We start from the raw sequence: 13479 nt of genomic DNA on the forward strand, positions 1-13479 counted from the left end.
TTACTATGGGTGTTCTTTACATAACATGCATTTCTGCCTCATCTCATGTCTCCCTGAAAATTATTCTTAGATGTAGGCAACATTTTTGATTAAAAAAAAAGGAAAGAATGAATGAAACAAACATTACATATTATTTTATAATTTATTTCAAAAGGCTATCATGATCTTGACTTATGACATATAATAATATTGGGCAGTTTTGCACTGGTGCCGCTAAAAAAGAAAATGGGTGCCAAATATAAAGAAAAAAGCAATGTGGAAAAATAATGAAGATGACATATTCTTCTATAATTTCTTATAAAGTTCTATTATGATTTGTTAGGAGATACTCCGTATAAAAAAAAGAAAATTGATAAAATAAAAATAAATTTATTTTCTCCACTTACCCACTTCTTGGTACTTACCGTAAAACTAACTTTCACATGTTAGGGCTAGATTTTAAACTTTCTGCATATCTACTACGTAAGGCCTTTTTCACACGAACGTGTTAAACGTCCGTGTGACGGCCGTCACACGGACCTATATAATTCAATGTGGCCGTTCACACGGCCGTTGTTTCAACGGACCGTGTGAAGAATCCGAGAGAAAATAGGACTTGTCCTATTTTTTGACGCTTCACGCATCCCTCCATAGATTCTAGTCTATGGGGGAAGTGTGATATCGCGTCCCGCAGCGCCGAACACAGATGCACATCGAAAGTGAAAAACACCAGTTTTTCACGTCCGAGATGCGCAACGCCCAATAGTGAACTATGTGTGAATTATTCACATGAACTTTCTTTCTATAACCTTGTTATAATTACAAAACCATTATTTTCTTTGAATATTTAATCTGCATGACTTCATGACAAAGTGTGTTAATGGTTAATGAGTGACTACAGCCGGGATCAGTCACACAGACTGAACTTCAAGACAAAATAAATGTTCTTATATATTTTCTTGCAGCCAAGGGGCAAGGCAGTTATTTAATAAGAGAGGAAGTTGGAGTGTGAGACTATTTAATAAGATTTGCCTTTTCACTTCAAATATAAACATTGAGGTCAGGGAAATCAACACCGTCTTTAAAGTTTATTTGCCAAAGATTTACTATGGCAGAACTCGACCAAACATTCCAACCAAATTGCCAAGAATAAAAAAAACTGAAAACTTTAGGAGTTTCATTTCACTCTCTGAAAATGTTCTACAAAAATAAAAAAAACTGTGCCTGTATTTTTACCTGTATTTTGATTTATCATGTGGTGTTTTCTCTAGTAGGAACCTTAAAAAATGCCACAAAAAAGGCGACAGCAATTTTCAAAAACTCCAGCAAGCTCTAAGACTCCAACCTCACAGCCAACATCTGACAATTAGCAAAAATATCAATGAACAGCAAAAAAAATCTGTGAACCTAGCTGAAAAGATAAAGTCCTTCAAGCGTAGCTAAACTTTCGCAAAAAAAATAAATTTAAACTGCTATTATGTCCCTCTATGTGAAGACATGACTCCTAGCAATTTTTTTTCACTTCAAAGTACCTTTTTTGCAGCTTTTTTTTCTTGTGACACCGTCCACATCTATTTTCTCACACTTCCTGATTCTGGCAGTTGCAAGGGGCGTGTCTTACTGTGTGTGATGTTACGATTTGTCTGTATCTTTCATGGGCAGTGAACTCTGAGGTGATAACTACAATACTGTGAGCGTGCACTGAGCTATGCACAGCAGCACACATTATATACAGAGATGTAAATATCTCTGCCCACTCCAGAAGAAAGCAATCAGAGTTTTTCTTTTTCACTTTCCCTGGCAAGTGCAGGGAAGATAAGACAGGTTGGCAGGGTGCCTGGGGAGGGGATGGGGGGGGGGGGGGTGGAGCAGTCCTAGTCTTATCTGATGCTAATTAGCAGTTTAGATTACAGTGTCCTGAGACTCTTTGCCGGAGGGAAGGGGGAGAATCATCCAGGCACAGAGACCAGTGCACACAGTCTCTTTCATGCGCTCTGCTGCTAGAGAACTATGTAGTGTATAGAGGCAGACAGACCTTCCTGACGTCACGATGGGGGCGTGCACATCTGACGTCAGGATGGGGCCACCACCCACCCGTACTCATAGGCAGCAGAATCCGTACACTGATACATTCAAACGGTGTACGGATTTCTGCTAGCAACAGGAGAAATACAAGAAATAAAATGTGGTAGAAAAGTGTCAGAGTGGCCATTTAAAACACATATAACAAAAAAAGGAGCCCAAATTCATTAATAAAGTATATTACAAAATATATTTATATTACACATGCTGCTAGAAAATAAAAAGTTGATTGAACGTTTAGTTACGCTTTAAAGAAGTTTACGTTACTTTTACTGCAACTGATTGGCGCTGTAATGTAGATAACAACAGTGGTTTTTATTTTGAAAAACGATCATTTTTGACCAAGTTATAAACAATTTTAGATTTATGCTAATTCGTTTCTTAATAGACAACTGCGCGTGTTTTTACTTTTTACCAACTGGGCATTGTGAAGAGGAGTGTATGACGCTGACCAATCAGTGACCAATCAGCGTCATACACTTCTCATTGTTCCAGCCCATTGTTGCAGCATGATTGTGCAGTGAAAGAAGCTGGGCTGGAACAATGAGAAGTGTATGATGCTGATTGGTCACTGATTGGACACTGATTGGTCAGCGTCATACACTCCTCTGTACAACGCCCAGTTGGTAAAAAGTAAAAACACGCCCAGTTGTCTATTAAGAAACTAATTAGCGTACATCTAAAATTGTTTATAACTTGGTCAAAAATGCTAGTTTTTCAAAATAAAAATCACTGTTATCTACATTACAGCGCCGATCAGATTATGTAGGAGATAGGGCACTTATAATCTGGTGACAGAGCATTAAATGTAAAGCAAAACTTTTTAGGAAGCCCTATTTCCCAGTATGAGGGAGCAACACAATGTAAAAAGAACCTCCCTTCGCAGTTATGAAACTGTGAAAGGTCTTGTGTACAAATGCCTAAATAACATGAGATTCCAAAAAGCAAGCAACAGACTTAAAAGGCTCAATTGCTCAATTTTATCCATGTTAATAATGAGTTTATGGCTGCACTGGAGTAATAGCATGGTACGAAACTTTACTTTAAATGGGCAATAATGACATTGCTTTTTCCAATCAGTCCTATAGACACCAGGCAGATATGCTCTGATACACCATTGGACCAACTGGGATCATGTGTACTATATAGACTACAGAATCAGTAAGGCTGGGTTCACACGAGCATGTTACGTCCGTAATGGATGGAACGTATTTCGGCCGCAAGTCCCGGACCGAACACACTGCAGGGAGCCGGGCTCCTAGCATCATAGTTAAGTACGATGCTAGGAGTCCCTGCCTCTCCGTGGAACTACTGTCCCATAATGAAAACATGATTACAGTACGGGACAGTTGTCCTGCAGCGAGGCAGGGACTCCTAGCGTCGTACATAACTATGATGCTAGGAGCCCGGCTCCCTGCAGTGTGTTCGGTCCGGGACTTGCGGCCGAAATACGTTCCGTCCATTACGGACGTAACATGCTCGTGTGAACCCAGCCTAACAATTGTCCGTTATGTACAGTAACGGACCACCACCAAGAGTTCTATGCCAATTAACCATCGGTGCACTGACTACCCGTAACTGGGAATTGTATACTACAGAAATTATGAGAGGATGACTACTTAACATAACAAAATGTATTTTATATACACATAAGGAACCTGCAGAAACATGTGAACCACAGATCAGGTAAACACATTGTAAAGGAATTTTCCATTTATGGCTTATCCACATTCTATTGGTAAAGCTGTAGTCTGAAAGGAGAGGAGGCTGCACGCAACGGAGAGGAGGCTTCACACAACGGAGAGGAGGCTTCACACAACGGAGAGGAGGCTTCACACAACGGAGAGGAGGCTTCACACAACGGAGAGGAGGCTTCACACAACGGAGAGGAGGCTTCACACAACGGAGAGGAGGCTTCACACAACAGAGAGGAGGCTGCACACAACGGAGAGGAGGCTGCACACAACGGAGAGGAGGCTGCACACAACGGAGAGGAGGCTGCACACAACAGAGAGGCGGCTGCACACAACAGAGAGGAGGCTGCACACAACGGAGAGGAGGCTGCACACAACGGAGAGGAGGCTTCACACAACGGAGAGGAGGCTTCACACAACGGAGAGGAGGCTTCACACAACGGAGAGGAGGCTTCACACAACGGAGAGGAGGCTTCACACAACGGAGAGGAGGCTTCAAACAACGGAGAGGAGGCTTCACACAACGGAGAGGCTTCACACAACAGAGAGGAGGCTTCACACAACAGAGTGGAGGCTGCACACAACTGAGAGGAGGCTTCACACAACGGAGAGGAGGCTGCACACAACGGAGAGGAGGCTTCACACAACGGAGAGGAGGCTGCACACAACGGAGAGGAGGCTGCACATAATGGAGAATGCAGAGGCAGGTAGGGGGCTTAACACAATGGAGAATGGAGAGGTGTGCGTCTCTCTCCATTCAGGTCTATGTGCGTATGCAATAAAGATTGGAAAGACCTAAACACAGTTCTGCAAATTTCTGACATACTTTGTGTTTTTAAATCCCTTACCATTTTCAACATCTCTGTTTGCAGTCAGTGGTTGAAAACTAATGAAAACATTGAATTCATTATACAACGATTAAGCTTCATTTAATTAAAATGAGAACATCTCTTTAAAGGCTATTTAAAGTTTTGAAGGCAATTTTTAAAAAATAAATCAACGCTTTATTTCACTTTAAACAACTTTTGAATTGGTTTTTATTAAAAAATAATTTACTTTTTAAGATACAGCTTCTATGTATCCTGTATACATAGAAGCAGTATCTCAAAGACCAAGCCATCAGGTCGGCAGGACTGACTGCTTCGGTGAACGCTGGTCCTGCGTGTCAGAGACGTGCAGGATCCAGCTCTTAACGATCACATCTAAGTTCTGACACCCAGGACCAGCATTCACCAAAGCGGTCAGTCCTGCTGAAAAACACCTTTAAATGCAAGATACAGATTCTACGTATACATGATACATAGAAGCGGTATCTCGATGTTCTTCGCCATCTCATTTTCTGGCCACGTAAGTGTATTATTTAACTTATATTTAATTTCTAATTTTTTCTTCTTTCTTTCCCTGCTCCACTCCCCCCGACTTTACTCCCTCCCTTTCTATTTGGCTTTTCTAGCTCTCCCACTAGGTTTCACTGTCTTCTCAGGTGCCAAGAGCTAATTGGTTCAGTATTGGTCCAGTTACTTGAGGTTTCCAATGTCTCTCAAATTTATACTGCCATTCTGGTTTTACTTTACCGACCTACTGTTGTTTTGATATATGTGATTGGATAATCACAGTTCAAGTAGACCTGTTTGCTTTTTCCTTTTTCTTTTCCATTTATATCCTTTGTACTTGATGTCTTTATTGCTTATATTGTAAAACCAAATAAAAACCTTTATTGCAAAAAAATAGCGGTATCTCAAAAAGTTAAATATTTTTTTTTAAATAAAAAAACAATTCAAAAGTTGTTCAAAATAAAATAAAAAACATTGATTTATTACAAAAAATATTGTCTTCAAAAGTGTACAAAGCCTTTAAGACAGAAACAACCTCTGCGGATATATGCAGTATGAATTTGAATTGGTATTTGTTAGGCTCTGATTATTCAATGTTCTATGAAAAGATCAGATCTGCAACAAGGATGAAGTTACCGTTCTATACAACCCGTACAGATGACCCAGATATACAGAAGGCCACAAATGCTAATTCCAATATAATTTTATCATCAGCACAACAAGTAAAGAGAAAATGAATATGTGATTGCTTAGTAGCTGCCATTTAAGACAGTGCATTTATCATTGCCAGGAAAATTGCATTTCATGTCACGTTACGGGTGTTTGCACGGTCTGATCGCACAACAAATCACTGGAGCAATTTTTAGAAATGATCATCTGTAGACAGCCTGACTGGATCATAGCGTCGGCCATTAAGTGCTCCAATTTAGAACCCATTTACGAAGTGCTTTTTCAGAGCTCAGCAACAAATACAATGAAGGATTTCTGGGGAGTGTGCTTTTAAAGTAACTAGTGCTAGTTCTGTTGGCTAATATCCAGGGGCATAGACAGAAATCATAGGGCTCCATAGCAGGACTCAGGATGAACCCAAACTACACTGAGAGCTCTGCCAAATGTAATTTTTTCCTTACTAAAAGTTAATGCCCACATAGACCTTAGACCTTCATTATTACCCATAGAGCTCCAAATCCTCTGCTTCCGTTCATATAGTCAGTCGAAGGGTAATATTCTTGCTGCATGCAGCCACCACTAGGGGGAGCTCACTACTTATGGATGTATACAGCTAGTATTGAACTCAATGTGAGCTGTAAAAATCTGTATGTAGTGAGCTCCTCCTAGTGGCAGCTGCACAAGAAAAATGGTATGTGTGAACATACCCTTAGGTCTCATGCACATTTCAGAGCCGCCTGCATAGAGGCTGTATTGAGAAATTCAGACTCCCTGTTGATCTGTACTACAGAGCCGCAAGTACTTTGTGACTTATGTATAGTGACTCCATGCAATGCTTTTTTTTTACAGCGCTATTCTCCCCTAAAAGCAAAGAAGAGAATACCTCTGTAATACGGCATCTTACAGAATTCTACGTTAAAAAAAAAACACCTCTGTATGAATTTGATGTATACAAAAGGAACAGTACGGCCCGAAAGAATTTTATGGCCGGTGTACTATGGCTCTTTATTACTCGTAAATTGTACGGATGCCACAGTACGGTGTTGTGCATGAGCACTAAGCCAGAAAGTCCCCCATGATACCCTCTGACATTGCACTAGTAAGAACATTTTCTGTGCTAGATTTTATATTGGAGTCTCAATATGTGTAAATACTTGTGGACTTCTGTAGTTATAAAAGAGAGACTAGCAGGATGTGCTGGGACGTATAGTTCCTAAGCAGCTTTTAAGTTACTTGTTGCCAACCTGTCAATCCCGCTACATATTCCATGGTGAAATACATGACAGAACCAATAAACAGAACTGGGGAAAAAGCAGACAAAGCACCAGTAACCTGTATCCCCTGTGTATTATCTTTGATTTTCCTTTATCAAACTGCTGAAGTACTCTACACATTTACAGAATACATATACCAGCCCCGAGAGCAGGTACAAGCATTAATATTACCACCAGAGGGACATACAGTTCTTTATGAGGGATGCTTTGAACTTGTAGCACACAGGCAAGGAAGCGTTCACCGTAAACCAAATTAACGGTAGCTAAAAAGTTTTCAACACAAATTCTATGAGTTGCAATTACCTAAGGAATTCTAGAAATATTTACCTTTCTTATGTCAAACGGTTTAGAATCAAAACAGACAAAAACCACCCAAAAGAGAAAAAACACAAAAAACTTTAGTTGTCTTACTCCTTGGACCTTTGGGTCTGACGTCATATTACATTCCCCTTTTCTTTGGGGCATTGCTCAACAAGGTTATTCCCCCAGGTATGGATTCTCCAGGATTACGTTGGTGAATAACTGCATTATTTTTTAGAATATGCCATTATATAAAAAGACAATATATGTACAATACTTAAAGAGGCTCTGTCACCAGATTTTGCAACCCCTATCTGCTATTGCAGCAAATAGGCGCTGCAATGTAGATAACAGTAACGTTTTTATTTTTAAAAAACTAGCATTTTTGGCCAAGTTATGACCATTTGTATTTATGCAAATGAGGCTTGCAAAAGTACAACTGGGCGTGTTGAAAAGTAAAAGTCCAACTGGGCGTGTATTATGTGCGCACATCGGGGCGTGTTTACTACTTTTACTAGCTGGGCGTTCTGACGAGAAGTATCATCCACTTCTCTTCACAACGCCCAGCTTCTGGCAGTGCAGACAGCGTGTTCTCGAGAGATCACGCTGTGACGTCACTCACTTCCTGCCCCAGGTCCTGCATCGTGTCGGACGAGCGAGGACACATCGGCACCAGAGGCTACAGATGATTCTGCAGCAGCATCGGCGTTTGCAGGCAAGTCGATGTAGCTACTTACCTGCAAACGCTGATGCTGCTGCAGAATCCACTGTAGCCTCTGGTGCCGATGTGTCCTCGCTCGTCTGACACGATGCAGGACCTGGGGAAGTGACGTCACAGCGTGATCTGCCAGAAGCTGGGCGTTCTGAAGAGAAGTGGATGATACTTCTCGTCAGAACGCCCAGCTAGTAAAAGAAGTAAAAACGCCCCGATGTACGCACATAATACACGCCCAGTTGTACTTTTACTTTTCAACACGCCCAGTTGTACTTTTGCAAGCCTCATTTGCATAAATACAAAAATGGTCATAACTTGGCCAAAAATGCTCGTTTTTTAAAAATAAAAACGTTACTGTAATCTACATTGCAGCGCCTATCTGCTGCAATAGCAGATAGGGGTTGCAAAATCTGGTGACAGAGCCTCTTTAACTTCCAATAACATAAATGAAATAATAGGGAAATTTCCTATAATTCTATAATTAAATAGCTCCTACTTTGTCCACCAGTTATGGTGTCAGACTCAAAAGATACCTGGGGCACTGGCGGTAGGGGAGAACGCAGACACAACTGAACAAAGTTACCACTGCCACTCCAAGAGACCCTGGGCATAAAGCAATAGACATAGGGCACGTAACCCTGGCATTAGTAACGCCACTGTTGTCCACTAACTACTCAACAGTACCGTGTACCTTACATCTAGTACAGCCTAAGACACTTCGCTGGCATTTAAAGGGTATCATCTCAAGGTAATATGCAAAGATGGTAGCAACCTCATCTAAGCCACCATATATGACAACATTTTGTCCCTAGCCATCTTCTCTTTGTTTCAGCAGTTTTATACTAGAATTCACTCGGCTGCAGATTTGTTGATGTTGAAGTAACCAAATTCTGCATTGGAGTTTTTAATTGAATCTGCTAAAATAATTATTAAAAAATAACTCTAACGCTTGTTTATTTTTTGATGCTCTATGCGTGTTTTTTTTTTTGCTGATTCAATATGTAAGATGGATGCTTATGTTTTCTGTATTGCTGTATACTTTTGGCTTGTTATGATTTTTTTGTGTTGAAAAATACCCAAAAATAAAGAATGTTAAAAAAAAAAATACCTCTAACAAGGATACATTGCCTGTAACAAGCATCAGCAATACACCCTAATGGCACTTCTGTAATATAGAAGGTGACCCTGCTGGTCTCCACCAGAGCATGGAAATTCAACATGGTTGTCTCTGGTGGCAGGGCATGTTGCTAGGAAGCACTTAACTTTATTTTGGCTGCTGCCTAACAATCCTGGCGATCGCATGGATTATTAATAAGAGAGTATGAAGGATTCCCTAATGAAGTATTACAATAAGAAACTATGGTTTTCATCAAAGATTCCCTTTAAAGAGGACCTGTCACTAGGTCCTACAAAGTGAGTTATTAGACCCAGTGATTCTTAATGGGCAGAGCTACCACTGAGCCTCTGACGCTGACCTACCGATAGTAAGACACCCCCGATTGTAAGACGTATCGGGGGTTTCAGGGGGGTCGGCTAATATAAGCCGTACCCCGAAAGTAAGACATATGTCTTACTTTCGGGGAAACACGGGGGTATTGCCGCCTCCTGCCCACTTCCGCGCCGCCCCCCTCTCCATACGTCACCGCGCCGGATATATCCGTCCTCAGCAGCTGCTAGTTCGCGCAGGAGGACGGATATATCCGTCCTGTGATGGCGCGGGTACTGAGACTGTACCCACGCGATCAGCGGCAGGAGCACGGCTGTTATACACAGCCTGGCTCCTGCTGCAACTGCCGGAATCGAAGCGCGCGCCGATTCCGGCAGTTTAACCAATTAAATGCCGCTGTCAATAGTGACAGCGGCATTTAATGTGTTTGACAGAGGGGGGAGCTCCCTCTGTCACCCGATCGGCGCCCCCGCAAACAAATCGCGGGTCGCCGTCGGGTTTCCATGACAGCCGGGGGTCTAACAAAGACCCCCAGGTCTGCCTTCAGCATCTGCCTGTTAGGCGATGCCGGAGGCATGACCTAATAGGTTGCCTGTCAGTTTTACACTGACAGGCAATAATGCTTCGGTATACTAAGTATACCAAAGCATTATATATGCGATCGGCACATCGCATAGTGAAGTCCCCTGGTGGGACTAAAAAAAAAAATGTAAAACAGTTAAATAAAGTTTGTGAAAAAAAAAAATAATAATTCGACAATTTTTTCCCAATATAAGACATACCCCGAAAGTAAGACATAGTGGGGCTTTTGGGGATAAAAAGAAAGTAAGACACTGTCTTACTTTCGGGGAAACACGGTATCTGTGTGAGGCTGTTTCCTAAAGACTGTCTTCACCCAGCGTCATTGCGTGAGATCACGCTGGCTGAAGACTGGCTGTGACACTTACACAGAATACTTGGCAGCATGCGAGCAGGCTCAATCTATAAATGAGAGCACCTCTTTAACAGTCGCTGTGATGCCGATCATTAAAGCCGGAAAACCTGCAAATTATATCTTCCATGGCATAGCGGCTTTCATACAGTGCGCCCTGCTTCACTATTGTTCTCCCCGCTGATCGGTTTGTCACAGTGATACACACAGAGTCTCTGACGCTGACCTATCCGTGTGAGGCTGTTTCCTAAAGACAGTCTTTAAGAAACAGCCTCACACTGGTCAGTGTCAGAGGCTCAGTGGTAGCTCCGCCCACTAAGAATCACTGGCAGCCAAACCCACTTGGCTAGCCAGCGCGTCATTTCCATATTGGTTGCTAAATAAAGAGGGGTCCATAGCTCAGCAACTAGGGGACACACAAGTACAGGACAAACACCGCTGGACTCGTAGACACAGCGGCTATTAGGTGAAACTTACTCACTTTGTAGGACCTAGTGACAGGTCCACTTTAAGGGGTGGGGGTGTGAAACCTGAAAATGGTACAAACACACTGCAGGACTTAAGTCAAGGAGCTGGAGAGGAGGCATCTGCCGCTCAGACCTGAGCTCCCTGCCCCAGTCCTCCCTGATAGATACACCGCTCGTTCGTCCAGGGGGAAGAGAAAAGACCGGGGTGCTTGAAGAAAACCTGATCCCACAGAGCTCCGCACAGATCCTGCTTACCGTGTCCCACGGGACAGGAAACAACTGGAGAAGGTAAGGATGAGGGGGAATTTAAACGGCCTCCTATTGTTTCCTGTCCCTTTGGAGGCGGGGAATCCCTCCTGGTGGTGCAGTCGTGGAGGTGTAGAGTGAAAAATGTAAAACTAAAAAATGTAGAGTGGAATTGACTCACAGCCCCGTTCTTTTCTGACCAGCCAGATAGTCAGCTCTTTTGCATAGTCTATTATACCCGTAACAACGACTCAATACAAACAGATGCATTTATATATTAAATCCATCCCTTGAACTTTAAGGTAACAAATTTTAGAACAAAGAAGTCATTAAAGTCATTAATCAAAATGACATTATCTTCATTATATGCATTTTAACGGATTCATTTGTATGCAAAAGTCAATCCCACAACTTCAATAGCCTTTATGGTGTTTGATTTTCACCTTATCTTTCCATCTATTCTTATTTTTATTATGTTTCAAAGTAATAGACCTCTTCAGTCGGTTTCATAACATTCAGTTAAAGTGTTGTCAATGACATTAAACAGATTTTTATTTTTTATTTTTACCAAAACCACACAAATCTAGAGTCTTACCATATGTCAATATGTAGAGTGGTTTTCCATTTGTATCCATAGTGGTAAGGCAGGGCGCTTTAGGTGATATGGTTCCCCATCGCTGTAGTGCTGCTTCTAATGAAGGCGGCCAGTTTGTGACTACTCCCAACTGCTCTCCTCGCATGGCTAACATCTGTGCTCCCTCTGGCTTCGGCTGGTTTGGGTCCGGCTGTTGAACTTCAGATAAAATATAATGTCAATACAACAGAAATGAACTATCCTACGGCACTAGACGCACAGACGCCATTTGGCATTCCTTGTGTACTCACGTGAGTTTGTAAGTTTAAGCATAATTTTCCCAGTTTTAAATTTACATAAATAACTAAAAAACTTTACAAACACTGAGTTAATTTTTTAAATTTTGTTACTTTGTTCATATACATATAACTGCCTTCATGAGTCATTTAAAATTCTGCTGGTTGCTCGTGGAAACAGACAGCAGTTTATCTACACTCCGCTGCCATGTGTCCCAAAAAGCTTAGAATTAATGATGTATCGTTCATCTGATCTTCCAAAATAGTAACAGGAACACAAGAATTTCGTAATTAGCTTTCTATCTAAGCTAAATAAAAAGTAAGGTAACTTTGTAACTTCATTTCATTACTTATCTACCAGTGATCCAGAGTTACAGTCTGTATTACACCCCAGAGCAGAATTCACAATTCTGCAGGCTTCAGAACATAAGCCTCCCAGCATACTTTGCCAGCTCAGGCCTCATGCACACGACCGTAGCCATGTGCACGGCCGTGATTTTCAGGTCGGCCGGGGGCGGAGTGTCACCCACAAATCGCGGGCCGTGCACATGGCCGCGTGCATTATTTCCTATGAGCCTGGACCGCAGAACACGGCCGTAATAAGATATGCCCGTTCTTTCTGCGGTCCGGGCACCTGGGCCATGCACGGTCATGTGCATGGCCCCGTAGGAATGAATGGGACCGCAATTCTCCCGTGGATTTTCGGTGGAATTGCGGCTGCAAAAGAACGTTCATGTGCATGGGGCCTCAATGTCAGAACAGAAATTTTTCTTGTGATTTACATTTAATGGAAGTGTAATCTTTACACCAGGCGCTGTACAGTAATCGAATACAGAAAAGACGAACTGTGCCCCTGCATTATAGGAGCTCAGCTCAGTTGTTAAGAGATGTGTCTGACAACAATCTTGTTGACCGTTTCTAATGACAGCCAGATGTATTGTGAATGCAGTTCTGGACTATAATACAGTTGATTAATCTGGCACACACTACACTGGGGGGGGGGGGGGAGTCTAAAAAAATGTCTGCCAATGTATTTACAGAGTTAATACATTTTGGCTATAGATTGTATCAGATATATACTGTAGAATAATGTTCAAAGTTGGACAAAGAACATGCACATTCATGCCATAAAACATGTGAAATTAGACCTGTTTTTTCTTTCTTTTAAATACAGAAGCGCACTAATATATACAAACCGGGAAAGGACCAAACACGCAGATTGTAACTGTGGCGTTTTTTTTCTGCTATGTAATTAAGAAAACTAAGGGGAAAGAAGGAGATTATTATGATATTAGCATTCTGCTAGATGATTAATTGTATTTATTGGCTCTGGGCACCTCACACACTGCAGCACAAATGAAAGTTGACATATTGATCACTAGAATTGGCATGCTGTCACGTTTCCGCTAATAGCATCTGGAGTCAGGTGTGTAGCGCTTATTAATACTCTCCAAAGTCAGAAGACTGTGCA

At 41.8% G+C, this 13479-nt stretch overlaps 1 protein-coding gene across 7 annotated transcripts in view; it reads right to left on the reverse strand.

Annotated features, from left to right (window-relative positions):
- DIP2C (disco interacting protein 2 homolog C) overlaps window positions 1–13479 on the reverse strand; it is a 443314-nt gene that overhangs the window by 135663 nt on the left and 294172 nt on the right. For all 7 annotated transcript variants that reach the window (XM_075827418.1, XM_075827421.1, XM_075827417.1 and 4 more), the window contains one exon: window positions 11734–11931. In XM_075827418.1, the coding sequence (XP_075683533.1) occupies window positions 11734–11931 (198 nt within the window). The remainder of the gene's footprint in view (window positions 1–11733; window positions 11932–13479) is intronic.

Source organism: Rhinoderma darwinii, chromosome 5 (assembly GCF_050947455.1).
Source record: "Rhinoderma darwinii isolate aRhiDar2 chromosome 5, aRhiDar2.hap1, whole genome shotgun sequence".
NCBI classification, from domain to species: Eukaryota; Metazoa; Chordata; class Amphibia; order Anura; family Rhinodermatidae; genus Rhinoderma; species Rhinoderma darwinii.